The 16,763-nt window shown below is 54.3% G+C and overlaps 5 protein-coding genes across 5 annotated transcripts; 3 read left to right on the top strand and 2 right to left on the bottom strand.

The window, feature by feature from the left end:
- Positions 1-137: 137 nt before the first annotated feature.
- On the top strand, positions 138-1,479 carry GUITHDRAFT_116675 (hypothetical protein; the record flags this gene model as incomplete). Its single annotated transcript, XM_005824020.1, has 6 exons — positions 138-179; positions 221-328; positions 468-545; positions 970-1,080; positions 1,286-1,361; positions 1,409-1,479. The coding sequence occupies 6 exons, from the start codon at positions 138-140 to the stop codon at positions 1,477-1,479; spliced, it is 486 nt and encodes a 161-aa protein (XP_005824077.1).
- An 85-nt stretch (positions 1,480-1,564) lies between these two features.
- On the bottom strand, positions 1,565-3,877 carry GUITHDRAFT_116674 (hypothetical protein; the record flags this gene model as incomplete). The annotated part of the gene is made up of 2 exons (XM_005824019.1): positions 1,565-2,064; positions 2,173-3,877. 2 exons carry the CDS (start codon positions 3,875-3,877, stop codon positions 1,565-1,567), a joined length of 2,205 nt encoding a protein of 734 aa, XP_005824076.1.
- Positions 3,878-4,522: 645 nt separating this feature from the next.
- GUITHDRAFT_145209 (hypothetical protein) lies at positions 4,523-6,832 on the top strand (the record flags this gene model as incomplete). Its single annotated transcript, XM_005824018.1, has 8 exons — positions 4,523-5,131; positions 5,174-5,373; positions 5,469-5,520; positions 5,572-5,676; positions 5,871-5,994; positions 6,036-6,160; positions 6,201-6,522; positions 6,612-6,832. 8 exons carry the CDS (start codon positions 4,523-4,525, stop codon positions 6,830-6,832), a joined length of 1,758 nt encoding a protein of 585 aa, XP_005824075.1.
- Positions 6,833-8,258: 1,426 nt separating this feature from the next.
- Positions 8,259-8,891, bottom strand: GUITHDRAFT_97357 (hypothetical protein). Its single transcript, XM_005824017.1, has 3 exons — positions 8,506-8,891; positions 8,403-8,462; positions 8,259-8,347 (listed from the first exon to the last, which is right to left on the bottom strand). Exons 1-3 carry the CDS (start codon positions 8,660-8,662, stop codon positions 8,277-8,279), a joined length of 288 nt encoding a protein of 95 aa, XP_005824074.1. The 5' UTR covers positions 8,663-8,891; the 3' UTR covers positions 8,259-8,276.
- A 1,247-nt stretch (positions 8,892-10,138) lies between these two features.
- GUITHDRAFT_89772 (hypothetical protein) lies at positions 10,139-12,836 on the top strand (the record flags this gene model as incomplete). Its single annotated transcript, XM_005824016.1, has 16 exons — positions 10,139-10,266; positions 10,312-10,393; positions 10,452-10,499; positions 10,546-10,604; positions 10,662-10,734; positions 10,776-10,818; positions 10,866-10,909; positions 10,954-11,026; positions 11,163-11,250; positions 11,328-11,448; positions 11,616-11,682; positions 11,730-11,812; positions 11,938-12,045; positions 12,152-12,507; positions 12,574-12,679; positions 12,726-12,836. 16 exons carry the CDS (start codon positions 10,139-10,141, stop codon positions 12,834-12,836), a joined length of 1,590 nt encoding a protein of 529 aa, XP_005824073.1.
- Positions 12,837-16,763: the final 3,927 nt, after the last annotated feature.

Raw genomic sequence — 16,763 nt, 5'->3', positions numbered from 1 at the left:
ACTCCTCCTCCTCCTCCTCATCCTCCTCCTCCTCCTCCTCCTCCTCCTGATCATCATCATCATATGCCATCTTCTTTTCAACCTCCACCACATTCTCCAGGCTTCTTGATCTCAAAGAAGAGCTGCAGATCATCATCATGTCCTTCGTTTGCGACAACTGTGGGTATCGCAGCACAGACGTGAGGGCACCGAGAGTCTGGCTTGTCTGACGGGCGAACAGGTCAAGTCAGGGGAGACAGGGGATAAACGAGTGCGAATCGTACTGAACGTCTCCTGCCCGCTCGACTGGGACAGGATGGTGCTGAAAACTTCAGAAGCGTCGCTAAAGGTGCGAGCAGCGAGCCGATGAAACATGAACCCCCTTCCTCCTTTCCTCCCTTATTCCCCTTCTCCCATCCTCTCCTACTCTCCACTTCCCCTCCCTTCCTCCTCTCCCCTCGTTTCCTTCTTCTTTGACCAAGTTACAGATCCCTGAGCTGGAGCTCGAGTTGCAGCAGGGGAGCATGGGATCAAGTTTCACAACTATCGAAGGGCTCTTTGGGCAGGTTGTGGACGAGATAGAGGAAGTGAAGAGGAGAGCAGAGCAGAGCAGGGGAGAGCAGGGGAGAGCAGGGGAGGGGGGAGGAGGGGAGGGGAGGGGAGGGGAGGAGGAAGGGGGTTCATGTGTCAGAGGAGAGGAGAGGAGAGGAGGCGAGAGGAGGCGAGAGGAGGCGAGAGGAGAGGAGAGGAGAGGAGAGGAGGCGAGAGGTTGAGTGCGTGTCGGTGAATACAGGAGAGTGACGGGTGAGGAACTGCGGGAGAAGGCAAGAGGATCAAAGTAGCAATGAAGAAGCTTGCAGGCAGTGAGAGGCATTGGAAGCAGAAGAGGTGAGGGCGGGAGGGAGTTGGAAGGAGTTTCAAAGTAAGAGAAGTAAACGAGGAGAAGGCGAGCGGGAGTAACGAGGGGACGGAGGGTTGAAAGTTTGTCAGATTCTGGAAGCGCTGAAGAGGACGGCATTGTTCACGGGAGGAGACAGCGCAGGACAGAACGAGTTTGCGAAGAAACTTGTGAACTTCGTAGACAAGATGGATGAAACACTGGTGAGATGAGGGGAAGAGGAGAATGAGGCACAGACTAGACCAGATAGGAGGATAAAGCCATGGAATAGGAGGGAGGAAGGGGAGGGGAGGGGAGGGAAAACAAATTTGACTAGTAAGGGAACAACAAAAACAGGAGAGAGGTGGGAAGACGCTGCATTTGATAGGGAGAGAGAGAGAATCTCACAGACCGACTCACTTGTGGCAGATGAAGAAGCTTCAAGTCTCTTTGATTCTCGACGATCCTTCCGGTCTGTCACGAGTTGAACCTCTAGGAAACGCCGGTAAAGGTGACAGAAAGACTCGCGCGTGAAGCTGATCAGACTGCCAGACTCGCGTCTGCTGACTGAGTACCACGAGGATGAGAGAGAAGAAGATGATGCTGACGACCAAGACAAGTGAAAGCACACAGAACATGCGTTTGAAGATTTGAAGTTCGGGGTTTAGTTTTGCCTTCATTCACATCCTCGCATTGGATCCGCTCCTCTCACGTCATCGACTTGCTTGATTTGATTTTAGACCGCAACAAAGAATGTTCAAGTCGCAGCTGAGTCTTATGCATCTCAATCTCCATCGCTGACATTTCTTTCCTTCTCCTCGCCTGCTCTGCTTCCAACTTGCTCTGCGTCTCCTTCTTCCTCCTCCCTATGTCCTCCAACTCCTTCATCAACGCTGAGTTCTCTCCCTTCGCCTTGGTCAGAGCTGTCTCGCTTGCTTTCAGCCTTAACTTCATCTCCTCCGTCGCCTTTGCAAGCTCCTGTACCTTGTTAGATTGTTCTTGGACCTCCTCCTTCCTGTTCTTGTCCGCTTCTTGAAACGTCAACAGTTGATGCCGCAACCTTGTTACCTCCTCTTCGCGCCTCTGCTTCATATCCTTCACCTCCTTCATCTTCTTCTCAGTCGCCTCGAGTCTCTCTCGAGTCTTTCTCAAGGCTTCGCTCATCTCCTTGTTGTTCTTCTCCACTTCGTCGATCTTTGACTTCGCACCTTGAAGTTTGTCAGACCAACAGGAGCAGAAGGAGCTTGAGAAGCTCATTGAGCAGGAGGAAGAAGAGCAGGAGGAAGAAGAGCAGGAGGAAGAAGAGCAGGAGCAACCTGCAAGGTCTTTTTTTGTCGCTTCCATCATGTGATTATCGGCTATGAGGGCGTCGACCTTCTCTTGCAACCTTGTCAGCTCATTTCGACACGCGCGCGTCTCTGTGTCTGCTGCTTCACGTCGGAGCTTCTCCTGCTGGTAGGCTTGTCGGACGAGGTCGCTCTCAGTCAGCTGATGCAGCAAGAAGCGACTTCGCTCGCGCTCCTCCTCCGCCTCTCGTTGCCTCGCCTCCTTCGCTTCAGTCGCTTCTTCGAGGGCCATAGAGAGGCGCGCGACTTGTTGAGAGACGCTCCTCCTGCTCGCCAGCTCAGCAGCTGCCAGGCTCTCAGACTTGGCGGAGGCAAGGAGAGCATGTTCAGCCTTGAGGGCAAGCGCCACCATCGCCTCCTCCTTCTCCAGCAGCTTCTGATCGTTCAGTTTGCAGACCACCGACAGCTTGTCGTAGCCCTCCTGCGCTCGTTGGAGTTTGACCTGCAGGTCCAGCAGCTGGTCAGTGATCCTTCGGATCTCTCCTTCTCTTCGCCTCAGCTGCTCAAAGAGAGAAGAGCTTTCCTCCGCCACCCTCTCCTCCAGGCTCCCCTGCGCCTCCTCCAGCTCCGCTTTTTCCCTCACTGTCTTTTTCAACTTATCGGTGAGGTCAGAGAGAAGTCGAAGGGAGACTTGACAGCGCTCTTCAAGCGTCTTCTCCTTCTTCTCATATGTCGACAAGAGGGACTCAAGCTCGCGTGTTCTTCTCTTCTGCTCATCTAGATCTGCTGCCAGCCTCTGTAACTCCTCCTCTCTCTTCTCTCCTTGGATCTGTAACTCAACTTGCCGCCTTCGTCCCTCTTCCCAACCGCTCATCGCCTCCTCTGCTTGCTTTTCTTTGTCCTGGAGGTGTTGTTCAGATCGGATCAGCTTCTCTCTCACTTCGGCTCCTCGTCTTTCTTCCTTGAGCTTCTCGTGCTGCATGTCCGCCACTTCATCTCTCAGTCGCGAGTTCTCCTCGCTCAGCGCTGCGACTTGAGTGTTGAGCCTCGTCTCCCGCTCCTCTAGCTCCCTCCTCTTTTCCTCCAACCTAGAGTGCGCCAGCTGATGATGTTCAAGCTCTTTCACGGCCCGTGCCAGAGCCTCACGCTCCTGCGCCCCGGCCACTCTTGCAGCTTCAATCCAAGCGAGTTGCGCGTCTTTGGTATCGCAGGCATGAAGCAGGCGGGCGATGTTGGCGTCTTTCTCTTCTACTTGTCTTTCAAGAGCCTCCACGTCGATGTTGCTAAGGCGACGCTCCTCCTGCTGCATCATCGCCTGTCTGAGTTGATCTTCAGCTTCTACCGCTCGAGCTTCAAGACTCGCAACCTTCAGCTGAGACGTTTCAGCAGCCTGCTTGAGCTGATAGTTTTCCAACTGCATCCAAGAGAAGTGGCTCATAAACTCAGACAGGCAGTCGGATATCGATCTCAGCTGACAGCCAAGCCTTTGTGTGCCTTCCTCTAGAGCATCGCACTTACCGTCCATGACCTCCGTGTAGAGGGCCATTCGTTCTCGAATGTCTTTGATTTGACATCTCCAAACTTCTTCTGATCGGACATTTGCCTTCAACCCTTCAACTTCGCAAGCAAGCCTGGCATTCTCTTGCACAAGACGGTGTTCCTCCTCGTACGACCTCAAGATGCACTTCTGAACTACTTGAGACGAAATCCCTTCACTAACAGACCGGACGAACATTGCTCGATTCAGTCGTCGATCTAGCGACGATATTTCATGAGATTGTTCATCTCGAAGAGAGAAGTCTTCTTTCTCGCTCCCTCTTGCCATGTTCAACTCCTCGTCTTTCCTTGCGCCGCCATCTCTTTCAAAATGGCGTGGTAGGGATCGTCCTCTTTTTTAAAAAAATAGTTTAGTTCGACCACAAGTCTGCCTCGGAATGTCTTTAGGCTTGAAATAAGGACAGCAATCTTCAATCTACTTGAATAGAAGATAGTGTCCTCATGTACTCCTTGGGCTGCTACTGCTGTGCCATGCATGGGGCTCCAAGAACTATTCGCTCCTCTCAGCATAAACGTTGAACCCGCCTTTCACCTCCTCCACAACCACTGCCATCACCATCTTCATCTCCTCCTCCTCCTCCTCCTCCTCCTCCTCCTCCTCCTCCTCCTCCTCCTCCTCCTCGTCATTTGCTTCGTCCCATTCCGCTTGTCTGCACTCATTTATCCTGCCATCAGTGTGCCCTCCGGTGCCGCTCGTTTTGTATCCTCCCATTCTCTGTGTTCTTTCGCCAGCCTTCTCTTCCTCCTCTCCGCCCCTCATTCAGCACGTGCTCAGCACTCTACCAATGTCTCGCTTGTGCTCCCGTCGTGCCCACAGGCTCCGATGGGCGACGTGAGCAGCTGGGGGATACGAGTGCAAGGTCATCAGCTGGTCAAGTGGGACGAATGGCATGATCGGGGAGTAGCGCTGCTGCAGAGGGCGACTGACCGGACGTGGGGGCTCTATCACCTCGCAGCCCGATGCTTCAAGACTTCCCTAAGGCTGAGGCCCCGCCTGCCGGCCGCGCACTATCATCTTGGTTATGCCATAGCAAGTCTGCGTGAGAACGCGGGAGATGACTGGAGATGGAAGGCAAGGACAAGCTTCGAGCTCGCCACCCTTGGGCAGACACAAGTGGCGTATGAAGGCCTCGCATGGTTTCATGTCGCGCAAGATGATGCTCACGGAGCTTACGTGGCCCTCACGCGAGGCATGAAAGCTCTTTGCCAGCTTGACGATCACGAATCGCCCACTTCCTGTGCGACCTCATTGGAATTTTTGTTTCGTTGGTGGGATGCTTTGCAGCAAGCTTGTGTCTTCGCCGACTGGGAGCGAGGAAGGAGGGTGCTTGAGGCAGCTCTAAAAGCTTCCTTCCTCCCTGACCAGCCACAGGACATCATGAGCATGTCGCAAGGGATGAGAGCCCCTATCTCCGACGAGCTCCGCAAACAAGTACATCTCTCAGCAGCTGCTCGCTCTCTCACCCTACCCTAGGTAGCCTCCACGTACTGGAAGCTATTGTCTCGTCAGTCGCAGTTCCCTTCCAAAGTCGCCAAGTTCTCGTCCTCGTTGCTGGGCCCGAAACGTCGAGTGAGGGTGGGATACGTTAGCTTCAACTTCAGTCCCACCAGGAACCTCAACGGTGTTGTCAACTGTTTCCCAACATCTGCTGACCATCACTCCCACCAGGATTGGTGAGCGGGTTGTTGAGGTCACACGACAGAGCTCGCTTTGAAGTGAAGAGGAACGAGCCTCTACATGTCGTCTCTATTTGATTTGAAGTTTACAGTTTTGCCATCTACGGGCATCATCACAAGGACTCGGAGGAGGACGTTGATAGAGTGAGCGTGCTGGGATGACCCGCGTGCTGGGTGACATATGATGGTCTTCAGATCCTGTCCGAGACCGATGAGTTCATCGACCTGCAACGAGTTTGCGCCATTGAATTCAGCAACACGTCAGACTACCACATGGCGATCAAAATCAACGAGCATGAGGTATTGTTCTCATTTCCTGCACGCATCTCTGACTTTTCTTGTCCTTGGAAGATTGACGTTCTGGTGGATCTTGTTGGAATGATTCTCAATCATAGACATGGAATTTTCATCTATCGACCTGGAAAAATGCAGGCAATCGAAATGAGTGCAGGAGGGGAAGGGAGAGGGAGATGGTGTTCATGACGGAGGTTCAGGTTAACATGGTCTACGCTGCCACCACTGGAGGACCTTCGATCGATCTCTTCGTCACCGATCGGGTAGCGACACCTCCTGACCTGCATGCCGCAACTCTATCCGAGAGAGTACTTGTACTGCCCGGTTTGACTCTCAGAATCAAACCCTTCCTGATCTTGCCTCAGGCTCGCACTTCATCAACAACCAGAAGGATCTCATGCCTCAAGGGTTCTCTTCTCCACCGACCCGCCAAGAGTTTTCGCTGCCGCTTAGCGGGGTCCTCCTCGCCTGTTTCAACGCCTTCTTTAAGGTAAACTTGTCTCCGATGGTCATTGTGACTTGTCTCCTAGATCACTCCAGACATATTGGACTTGTGGCTCCATATTCTGTTGTCTGTCCCTCAATCATTTCTTCTCTTTGTCAAGTATCAGTACCACCAAGCCGCACGCAGAAATATCCTGCAAGTTGTGAAGCAGAAGAACATTTCAAGTGCGAGAATCATCTTTATGAATCGAACAGCATCGCTGAGAGATCATATGAGGAGGACCTCTTTATCGGACGTCTACTTAGACACAAGGCTCTACAACGCTCACACCATCGCAGTGGATGTCTTGTGGTCTGGAGTCCCGATCGTCGCTCTGCCGGGCACGAGTCTTGCGTCACGAGTGACAGGTGAGGGTGCGTGGCTTCTTGCAAGGGGAACTGACATCGATCGCCCTCAGCCTCCCTCTTGCTCGCCTCTCGACTCGGATGTGCCATAGCCAGGGACCCGCACGACTACGTCGACCTGACGCGAGCCTGGGTGAGGGCAAGGCCATCAGCAGCAAATGCCCGTGCAAGAGAAGCTTTCAAAAACTTGCGAAGAGATGGCGAAATCTTTGATGGCGATCGGTTTGCAAGGAAGCTCGAGAAGGGTTTTCTGATTGCACTGGACGCAAAGGATGCAGGCAACGTCGGATCCAACTATTTAGTATCAGAATGACCCTCCCTTGCCGCCAAAGCTTGCTTGCTTTTCGCTCCTACTCAGCATTGCTTCTTGCTAGCCGTGCTGATCTAGCATACGTGTGCTCACTGCAATGAGTTGAATCGATTCGAATGAATAGATCTTGGCCTACATTCTTCATGTTCTGTCACTCTTGTCTCCTAATCATGTCCTCTTCCTTTCTCTCATCTCAATCTTCCTCTCTCCTTCTCCGCATCTCCTTCGTCGCACAACTCTATAGCATGTTAGGGAGGGGTGGATTTCAATGATAAAGTAGGGGTGTTTAGAGGTATATGGTGGGGTGGGGTACATCTTAAAGTGGGGGGAGGGGTAGGTTCTCCGATTTCAAAACTTTCAAGTTTCAAGCGTGGGCAAGTGTGTAAAGATACGAGAAGAGGGTGAGGAGAGGAGAGAACGAAGCCAGGAGAAGATAGTTCAAGCATGGAGAACTTGGTAGAGATGCAGAAGTGCTTTGAATCTTGCACTTCATGCAACGTTGCAGAAACAAAGCCAAACATTATCGTCAAAAAAGTTCCTGAGAGGACAGAAGAGACGAAAGCTGAGAGTCAGGGGTTAGGCAGTAGGCGACAGCAAGAAGTCCTCGCCCTGCATGCCGCATGTTTGTCAAACGACTCTGCCAAATGCGAAGAGATTCTCCGTTCGAACCCAAGCCTTGTGGATGCGAAGGATGCTGTACAACGGACACGTACCGAATTGTTCACTGGAATTTTCCGCCATCTGACTTTGAAGCCCTTCCAGCACTTCATGCTGCAGCCTTTGCAGGGAGCATTGATGCAGCGTCCGTGCTCTTGAGGTTCTAAATGCAAATCGTTACACCAATGCTGAACGACTGTATGATAGGTATGGAGCAGATCTACAAGCCACAAACCGAGCGAGCAAGACTCCTTTACTCGTGGTGTGCTACGCTGGCTCTACTCTAGCAGAAGCACTGGACGAAAACCTCTTACATGTTGACAGGCAGCTGAAAATAAGCGTGGAGACATGATGCGACTGCTGCTGATGGTGGCGAGAAACAGGCAGGCGAAAGGAGACGCGTCGAGACCTGACTCGACTATTAGGAATCAATCGCTTTCGTTGAACTCGGGCTTCACATCAGCTAGAACTCGTAACATGCTGCTTTTTGTCATGGTAGCACATAAGTCGATGCGGTTGCAGGTGTTGGCCAAGAGGTTTGCAAAGACGAGGTATCTACTGTGCCCATGGCGATGCGCAGGTGACTTGTTGTCAGACTGCTGCAGTCTCATCCAACATCTTCGCAAGAGCTCCTCTCAGTACTCTCCAGGCTTCAAATACAAGCCGAACAGATTTTTACAACCGCAGCCCCAAAATTCGCTACTTCTTATGATTAGCGAATTAACAACAATCAGCCAACTTAACGTCAGCAAACATTGACAGTTTATCCTTCCCCATCTTTTATTGAATTTCATGATTGGGATTCTTCGGGAGTGCGAGCTTGAATTTGCAGTGCATGAATCCCTCCATTCTCCATACCACCTGCTTGAGGTCAAGTTTCTCTGTGTCTGGAGGTGGAAATACACTTGCTCGCTACCTTCCATCTGCTTAGAGAGCAAACGGTAAACAAGCTGGTGACGCTGGACAGGTCGAAGGCCTAAAGATACTTCAACAACAAACACAGAGACTCTTACTCGTACCAACGAATGCTTCGCTCACAACCTCAACCGCAAAATGTGTTTCCCCGCTTCTCCCTTGCACACCGGCATGCCCAGCATGCATATGCGAATTGTCTGTAATAATCATCTTACTCTGAAAAAGGCTATCAGAGGCTTGAAAGCCTGTGTCATCTAGCATCAGACGCTAGCGCTGCTACTGAACTCACAGGGTTCAGTCCCTCTTGCAAGATGGTCTCAATCTTGTGGTACATGGATTCTTGACCTGCAGACATGCACACGCCCCTCAGAGCAAGGCCTTGCCGCGGAAGAGATGACGAGCCGGTGAGAGCATGTGGAGCGAAGGCCGCGGAAAGAGCCGGCAAGAGAAACAACAATCGCGCCAGCATTGGGGTAGGCGCAAAGATCGTTACGGATATCGTTACAGCACTATAATTATGGTGCGTTTAGGTTATAAAATATCATAAAAGTGAGGCTTCAAGGGATCGCTGGTCATGCGCGGCTGCGGCATGATGGGGGCGATGCGGGGAGGAAGAGAAGTGCTGAAGCAGCTGCGAGCCAAGGTGACCCTGCTCCTGCCTCCTATCCTCCTATCCTCCTATCCTCCCTCCTCCTCACCCTCCCTCTTCTCCCCCGTCAGCTCTTTCCCCGTCTTTTCTTTCCTTTCCTTTCCTTTGCTGGTTCGTCGTGCCAGAGTCTCGCAGCTGAGGACAATCGTTCTCTATCCCCTGATCGCCTTCATCTCCCTCCTCTCCTCTCGCTGCCTCTCGTCTGATCTCTGTTCCAAAAGGTTGGAAAAGGATTCTTAGTGCGCCAAGGATGTTCTCGCCACGATCATGTCAAAACTTTCCAAGTTCTAGGTGCAGTTCAACGACAAGTGCCCATCAGCATGAGCCATGGAATGGCTCGAAAGCAGGTGATGAATTGCTGAAGCACTTGAAGCCCTCTCAAGCAATGTCAGAACCACACTGTTACTCTCAAGCCATTTCAGAACCAGACCATCGGCTTGCTTCATTCCCGTTTCTTTTTCACTAGGTACGAAAAGAAATAGTCGCGATCAGGTCCACGCTTACCATTAACTATGTTGCTTGGGTACGATGACAGACTGACACAACAACGACATCTGCAAGCTCTTGAGGATGAAGCTGATAAGTCCGCGTCGGATCCTTACAAGTGCGACAAAACTCTTGAGGTCAGGCGCTGACGGGGAACAGGCAAGCGGAGTATCTCAAGAAGCTGAACAATCACGACCCTGAAGCCGTAAGTTAGTGAGTCTCGGACACTGGCAGTGATGTTGTATCGGTGCAGGTCATCAAAAGGATAGAATCGAAGAAATATGCTGTAAATGACGAAGTGCTGAAAGAATACCTCAAGGCCCTCGTAAGAGAACCTCACTTGTAGCGCGTGAGCGTCAACTGCTCTTCAGGTTCTTCTCGGTCGTCTTGACAAGATGCCATTGCATGATGTTGCGCGCTTGAGGTTCGAGGAGTCTCGTTGGTTGTCTGGGCTCACCTGAATTCCATAGCGACGAGAACTCGCTGCGAGACCTCACGAGCAGGCAGCAGGATGACAGGCAGTTCGATGCTCGCTTCCCTTCAGGTGACTTGTTTGATGAAGAGGGATGGAGCAGATGGCCTGAAGTGTATCTTAAGCCTCAATGCAAACCTCCTCTCTAGCTGCTCTTGCCCCTGGCTCAGGTACATCCAAGGATCCGCTGCTGATCTCCATGGCGGAGCCTTCATTCAAGCAGCAAATATGGCGCACTGTCAGAACCCTAGCGATGGCGTGAGTGAAGGAAGAGAAGAAAGGGAGGGCTCACGTCGATCGCAGTTATCTCCTTCTCCTTGGCATCACCACGATCATGGAGGAACGCGGCATCAGTCGCGGCTTAACTTCCTCCAACGTTGCTCAGGTGAAAATAGAGATGATGGATTGCTTCTGCTCAGGCCTCTGAGCTTATTGTGGCAAAGGCGGTGGACAGCAGCAAAACGTTCAAGGATGTAGTTGGTGTCGACGAAGTGAGAGCCAAACGAGGACCTGCTAACGTCGCTGACATGCCTCAAGGCCAAGGCTGAACTTATGGAAATCGTTGACTTCTTGCGGAGTCCCGAGAAGTTTACGAGGTGAGCAAAAGGCGGAAAAGATGAAGCATGAGCTGTCAGATGAAGCATTCATGGCAGGTTAGGCGGCAAGATGACCAAGGGTGTTCTCCTCATGGGACCTCCCGGAACAGGCAAGACGCTGCTGGCCAAGGTGAGAGAGCGGATACGTTTCATGTCCTCAAGGTGTGGAAGGCAATCGCGGGAGAGGCGGGGGTTCCCTTCTTCTACGCCTCAGGTACGAGGACGAGGACGAAGAGGACGAGTGACGCGAGCATCTCGCAGGCTCCGAGTTCGAGGAGATGTACGTCGGAGTTGGCGCTCGACGGGTTGGTGAAGGAGGGGAGTGGGTCAAGGACTGAGAGATGAACAGGTCAGGGATCTCTTCGACTCCGCCAAGCGGAAGTCTCCCTGCATCATCTTTATCGACGAGATCGACGCCATCGGTCGCACTTGCTCATGGCCCTGCTCTCTTCCACTCGCCTCTTCTTTATCCACTTGTTTGACCCCACTCCTCTCGCTTTCCTCTTGCCAGACTTCTCGTGTCGCTTCCCGTCTGTTCTGTCGGCTCACGCGCCGCAGGAGCGACCAGAAACCCCAAGGACCAGCAGTACATGCGGATGACGTTGAATCAGCTCCTTGCTGAGATGGACGGCTTCTCCTCCTCCGAGTGATTCTTCTACCCCTCATGCTCTACTCTTCTCTCCCTTTCTTGTCTGCTATGTGCTGCTTTGACTGCATCGGCAGAGGCATTGTGGTCATCGCTGCCACCAACTTCCCGGAGGTGCTTGATAAGGCTCTGACTCGTCCTGGCCGCTTCGACCGTCACGTCGTCGTTCCAAACCCTGACGTGAAGGGCAGAACTCAGGTTCCCCTCCCCTTTTCTCTCATCTTGTCCTCTGCTTTGCAAACTGCTTGTGCTTGCCGACCTGGATGCTTTGCATGTCCGTTCTGACTTTCTCTCTTGCTTCGCTCACGTTCTTGGTCGTCTCGATGAACTTTAACCTTTCGCCTTGTCCCTGACGCGCCTTGAAGATCCTTCAACTTCACCTCAAGAATGTTCCCCTCGACTCGCACGTTGACGTCGAGATCGTCGCTCGAGGTCCGTTGATCCTCTTTGTCTCTCCTGCCTCCTCTCACGGTCTTCAGGGACCCCTGGTTTCTCTGGTGCTGACCTAGCCAACGTCGTAAACATAGCTGCGATCAAGGCTTCGCAAGACAACAAGACCACGGTGAGGAGCAGCAAGGGAAAGGGATGAGGAGGGCGACAAGGAAAACAAGAGTGAGAGGAGGAGGCATGGAATGAGCGTATGAGAAGAAAGGCGGGGGGCAGGTCTCGCGCTGAAAGTCAAGGCAGGTGGGCATGGCGGATCTTGAGTTCGCTAAAGACAGAATCATGATGGGGGCCGAGAGAAAGAGCGCTGTCATCACCGAAGAGAGCAGGAAGCTGACAGCATACCACGAGGTTGCTTGCAAAGAAATTGAGTGGGGAAGGGAGGTGGTGAGGACGGGAAGGGGCTGAAGAAGAGGAAGAGGAGGAGGAGTTGAGGGGTGTAAAAGGAGTGGCGCAGGGAGGGCATGCAATCGTAGCTTGCTTCACAGAGGGAGCTCTCCCGGTGCACAAGGCGACGGTGGTGCCCAGGGGAATGGCACTGGGGATGGTGACGCAGCTGCCGGACAAAGACGAGACCTCATGGAGCAAGAAGCAGATGATGGCGAAGATGGACGTGTGCATGGGAGGGCGGGTAGCTGAGGAGCTGATCTTCGGCCTCGACAACGTGACAAGCGGCGCTTCGTCAGACTTTGAGCAAGCGACACAGATAGCGATGAACATGGTGGAACGATGGGGCATGAGCGACCGATTGGGATACGTGGCGCACAGGCATCTCACAGGAGGAGGAAGAAACAGTTCGGAAGGGGCTTACAGGTGAAGCTTGGGTCCTCTTCCTCTCCTCTGTTTTTCTGTTGACTGGAAGCGCAGCGAAGAGACCAGGAAGGCAATCGACGCAGAGGTGAAGAGACTCACCGACCAGGCGTATCAGAATGCCAAGAAGATCCTCAAGAAGCATGAGGATAAGCTTCATCTGCTCGCCAAGCATGTGAGCCTGTGCTCCTTCCTTCCCGTCCCCTCACCCCTGTCGTCAGCTGATCGACAAGGAGACGCTCACAGGCGACGAGGTCCGCGCTCTCCTCGGACTCCCAAATATGTCTAGCTCGGAATCAGCTGGAATAGGAAGCAAGGAGGCGAAGCTCTGAGAATAACCTTTGAGGCCTTGACCGTGATGTCTGGCTTCTTGTCCAATGAAACCTGAAAGTCTCTTGAGTCGGTTGCCTCCTCAGAGCTCAACGTCACTAGGGTATGCGGCTGCTCATTTGCCTGCTTGCACCCCACCAGCAGTGTCCTTGAGTGTGAGCCTTGGCAGCAGAATACCTGGAACTAGCCTCCTTGTGTAGCGGCTGCCTCAGGCGCCGGGACCGGGCCGGGGGGGGGCAGGCAGCGCCGGAGGCTCCGGCCGTATTGGCGGCTGCCATTCTCCGTCCGCGGGTCGATGATCTCAAGACCTCAGCAGCAGCCTGGTCCATCATGGCATCCGAGGAACGAAGAGCCGACCAAACGCGGTCTTGTGTTTCGCCTGTTTGCGGGGCGTTTGTTGCTGTGTGCTCTATGCCTCTCTGTCCACCTGGCCGGGCCCTCGAGAAGTACCACCGTTGGCAAAATTCGCAGTACCTCGCCGCGCCCCTCGACCTGCTAGAGTTTGACACTCTCCGATGCGAGTCTCGAGCTACTATCCCCTCAAGGCTTTCCCGCATCGCTACGATCAGATGCTCGACTTCTATCTTCATGGCATGCCGATCAGCCAGTGAAAAACGACGTGTATTTACTGGCAGAAGGTAAAAAGTGCCTCAAGCAAAATAAAGCAGGATCAAGCTAAACCTCCTGGCACACAGCACACAGCGAGAAGCTGCACAATCACACACAAAACACAAGCCCGAAAAGAACCAGCACTGCTGGCACCCAGACGTGGCAGCGCCAACCCAAGCGCGAAGCCGGGCAGACAAGCAGCCTAAGGGTCAGGCAATCAAGCAACAGGCAGCAGGAGCATGCAGGAGGAATAAAATCCCTTACACGCGATACCCGGAGGCAGCCGACTGATCACTGTCAGTCGAGACGTCCGCTGCCGCCGCAAAGCGGGCGGCCGCGGACGGAGAAAGGGCAGCCGCCGGCCGCCGACAAGGAGCCGGCGTTGCCCGGGGGTCCGCCTGGGCGGCAGCGGACGGAGGGAGGCTGGACACAGGAACACGATACCGCTCGAGGTAGTCCTCCTCGCTAGCCTCCGAGTCAGCCGGGTAGCCGCTGAGTCAGCGGGAGCTGCCCGTGACGGCGGCGACGCCGCAGCAATGGGGCCCAAGGACCGGCGTGACCCGACCGATGCCGGGGAGGAAGCAGGCGAGCCGCTGAGCTCGGACCAGCAGCAAGCACCCCAGTGGTGTAGACCCGGCACCGCCAGACGTGGGCTCCCTGCTGACAGTGAAGATTTACTGGCAGAAACTTTTTACCTTCTGCCAGTAAATCCATTGACCTGTAAAAAGTGCCTCAAGCAAAACAAAGCAGGAACAAGCTAAACCGGCTTGCACACAGCAACCAGCACTGCTGGCGACAATGGATTTACTGGCAGTAAATCCATTTGAGGTGGCAGCAGGTAAAAAGTGCCTCAAGCAAAACAAAGCAGGAACAAGCTAAACCTCCTGGCACACAGCTGGCAACCGTCAGCAGACCCGGCATCGCCCGGAGCCCAAGCGCAAAGCCGCGCTGACAAGCAGCCTAAGGGTCAAGCAATCAAGCAACAAGCAGCAGGAGCATGCAGGAGGAAGAAAATCCCTTACACGCCGCCAATACCCGGAGGCAGCCGACTGACCAATACCAATGCCAGTCGAGACGTCCGCTCCCGCCGCAAAGCTGGCGGCCGAGGACGGAGAAAGGGCAGCCGCCGACAAGGAGCCGGCGTTGCCCGGGGGTCCGCCGGGGCCGGCAGCGGACGGAGGGAAGCTGGACACAGGAACACGGTACCGCTCGAGGTGTACGAAGATTTACTGGCAGAAGGTAAAAAGTGTCTCAAGCAAAACAAAGCAGGAACAAGCTGTCCTCCTCAGTTGCCAGCAGTGCTGGTTACTTTCGCTGTTGTTTTTTTAAGTGGCGACAATGCCACTGGCAGAAGGTAAAAAGTGCCTCAAGCAAAATAAAGCAGGATCAAGCTAAACCTCCTGGCACACAGCGAGAAGCTGCACAATCACACACAAAACACAAGCCCGAAAAGAACCAGCACTGCTGGCACCCAGACGCGGCACCGCCAGCCCAAGCGCGAAGCCGCGCAGACAAGCAGCCTAAGGGTCAAGCAATCAAGCAACAGGCAGCAGGAGCATGCAGGAGGAAGAAAATCCCTTACACGCGATACCCGGAGGCAGCCGACTGACCACTGTCAGTCGAGACGTCCGCTGCCGCCACAAAGCGGGCGGTCGCGGACGGAGAAAGGGCAGCCGCCGACAAGGAGCCGGCGTTGCCCGGGGGTCCGCCTGGGCGGCAGCGGACGGAGGGTCTTGACCAGCACTTCCTCTCGTCTCACCCTCGAGCGATTCAGTTCGGACTGGATCGAGACGGCTGTCTGAAGCTCTCGCAAACCGCGTCAGCGCTCCTGCCCCTTCACGCTCGCGGTGATGATGAGGATTGCATAGGATTTACTGGCAGAAGGTAAAAAGTGCCTCAAGCAAAACAAAGCAGGAACAAGCTAAACCTCCTGGCACACAGTCCACAGCGAGAAGCTGCACAATCACACACAAAACACAAGCCCGAAAAGAACCAGCACTGCTGGCACCCAGACGCGGCATCGCCAGCCCAAGCGCGAAGCCGCGCAGACAAGCAGCCTAAGGGGCAGGCAATCAAGCAACAAGCAGCAGGAGCATGCAGGAGGAAGAAAATCCCTTACACGCGATACCCGGAGGCAGCCGACTGACCACTGTCAGTCGAGACGTCTGCTGCCGCCACAAAGCGGGCGGCCGCGGACGGAGAAAGGGCAGCCGCCGACAAGGAGCCGGCGTTGCCCGGGGGTCCGCCTGGGCGGCAGCGGACGGAGGGAGGCTGGACACAGGAACACGATACCGCTCGAGGTAGTCCTCCTCGCTAGCCTCCGAGTCAGCGGTAGCCGAGTCAGCGGTAGCCGCCCGTGACGGCGGCGACGCCGCGGCAATGCCCAAGGACCGGCGTGACCCGACCGATGCCGGGGAGGAAGCAGGGCAGCTGTACATCTGCTGGTTGTTGCACGGAGACGCCTCGCCAGCTCCGCGCCGATCGTCGGCGCCACTCTGGATGTTTCCCCCATCGGAGTCGGAGACCTCCGGCGAAGACTCCCCCTCGGGCGACTCGACAGCCGGCAAAGTCCGAGGAGGAGCTGTCCTCTGGCTCGAGAAGTGCTTGCGCCCGCAAGGGCGTCATGCGCCTGGCACCAGACAAGAGCGCCTCCACGCGACTACTTTGATGGGAGCATCACTGAAGGGGCAAGCTTGCCCTCTTGCGAGCATCTCCGTTTGTTCGCCTCCTACCTCTCCAGCTACTATGGAGACTCTGCTGACCTTTGACTCTTTCACAAAAGTCAGTCAGCCTCCGTTCAGTGTACCTCGGGCGTCTGTCAGGGCGATGTCCCCTCCAGCGTATTTTTCTGCCACAGTATCCACCCCCTGCTCCTCCATATCGCAGAGCTTTTTCCCTCTGTTCGAGTCTTGGCCTATGCTGACAACGTCGTGCTTGTCGGTCCACTCGAGGATGCCGTTGCAGCTACGTCCGCTATGTTTTACCTTCTGAAGAAGTACATGTTGGCTGATCTGAAGCTAGAGATTCAACCTCGCGAGTCGAAAGTTTACATCCCCTCCTGGCATCAACACCCTGATCTCTCGCAGCTGAAGAAGAGCCTTAAGCGCCGTCTCAAGACTCAACTTCTTCACTTCGAGGTCGTCACTGGCGGGATTACACTTGGCGGCCTGCCTATCGGCACGGATGGATTTCATGCTAGTCAGCTACGAGCGAAGGTTTCTACCCTCAACGAAGAGCTCTCGAAGCTCGGGCTCGTGCTGCTTGTTGCTTGATTGCCTGACCCTTAGGCTGCTTGTCTGCCCGGCTTCGCGCTTGGGCTG

The sequence above is a fragment of the Guillardia theta genome (genome assembly GCF_000315625.1).
Source record: "Guillardia theta CCMP2712 unplaced genomic scaffold GUITHscaffold_99, whole genome shotgun sequence".
Lineage (NCBI taxonomy): Eukaryota > Cryptophyceae > Pyrenomonadales > Geminigeraceae > Guillardia > Guillardia theta.
Note: the sequence above shows the minus strand (reverse complement) of the source record. Positions and strands in the feature narration are given on the sequence as shown.

Bases quoted from the DNA above. Each gene is read 5' to 3' on its own strand.
- GUITHDRAFT_97357 (XM_005824017.1), bottom strand. From the start codon at position 8,662: ATGCTAGATGACACAGGCTTTCAAGCCTCTGATAGCCTTTTTCAGAGT. The intron at 8,463-8,505 runs GTACGAGTAAGA...AAGTATCTTTAG, and splicing joins TGTGAGCGAAGCATTCGTTG to GCCTTCGACCTGTCCAGCGT. The intron at 8,348-8,402 runs GTAGCGAGCAAG...GACCTCAAGCAG, and splicing joins GCTCTCTAAGCAGATGGAAG to GTGGTATGGAGAATGGAGGG.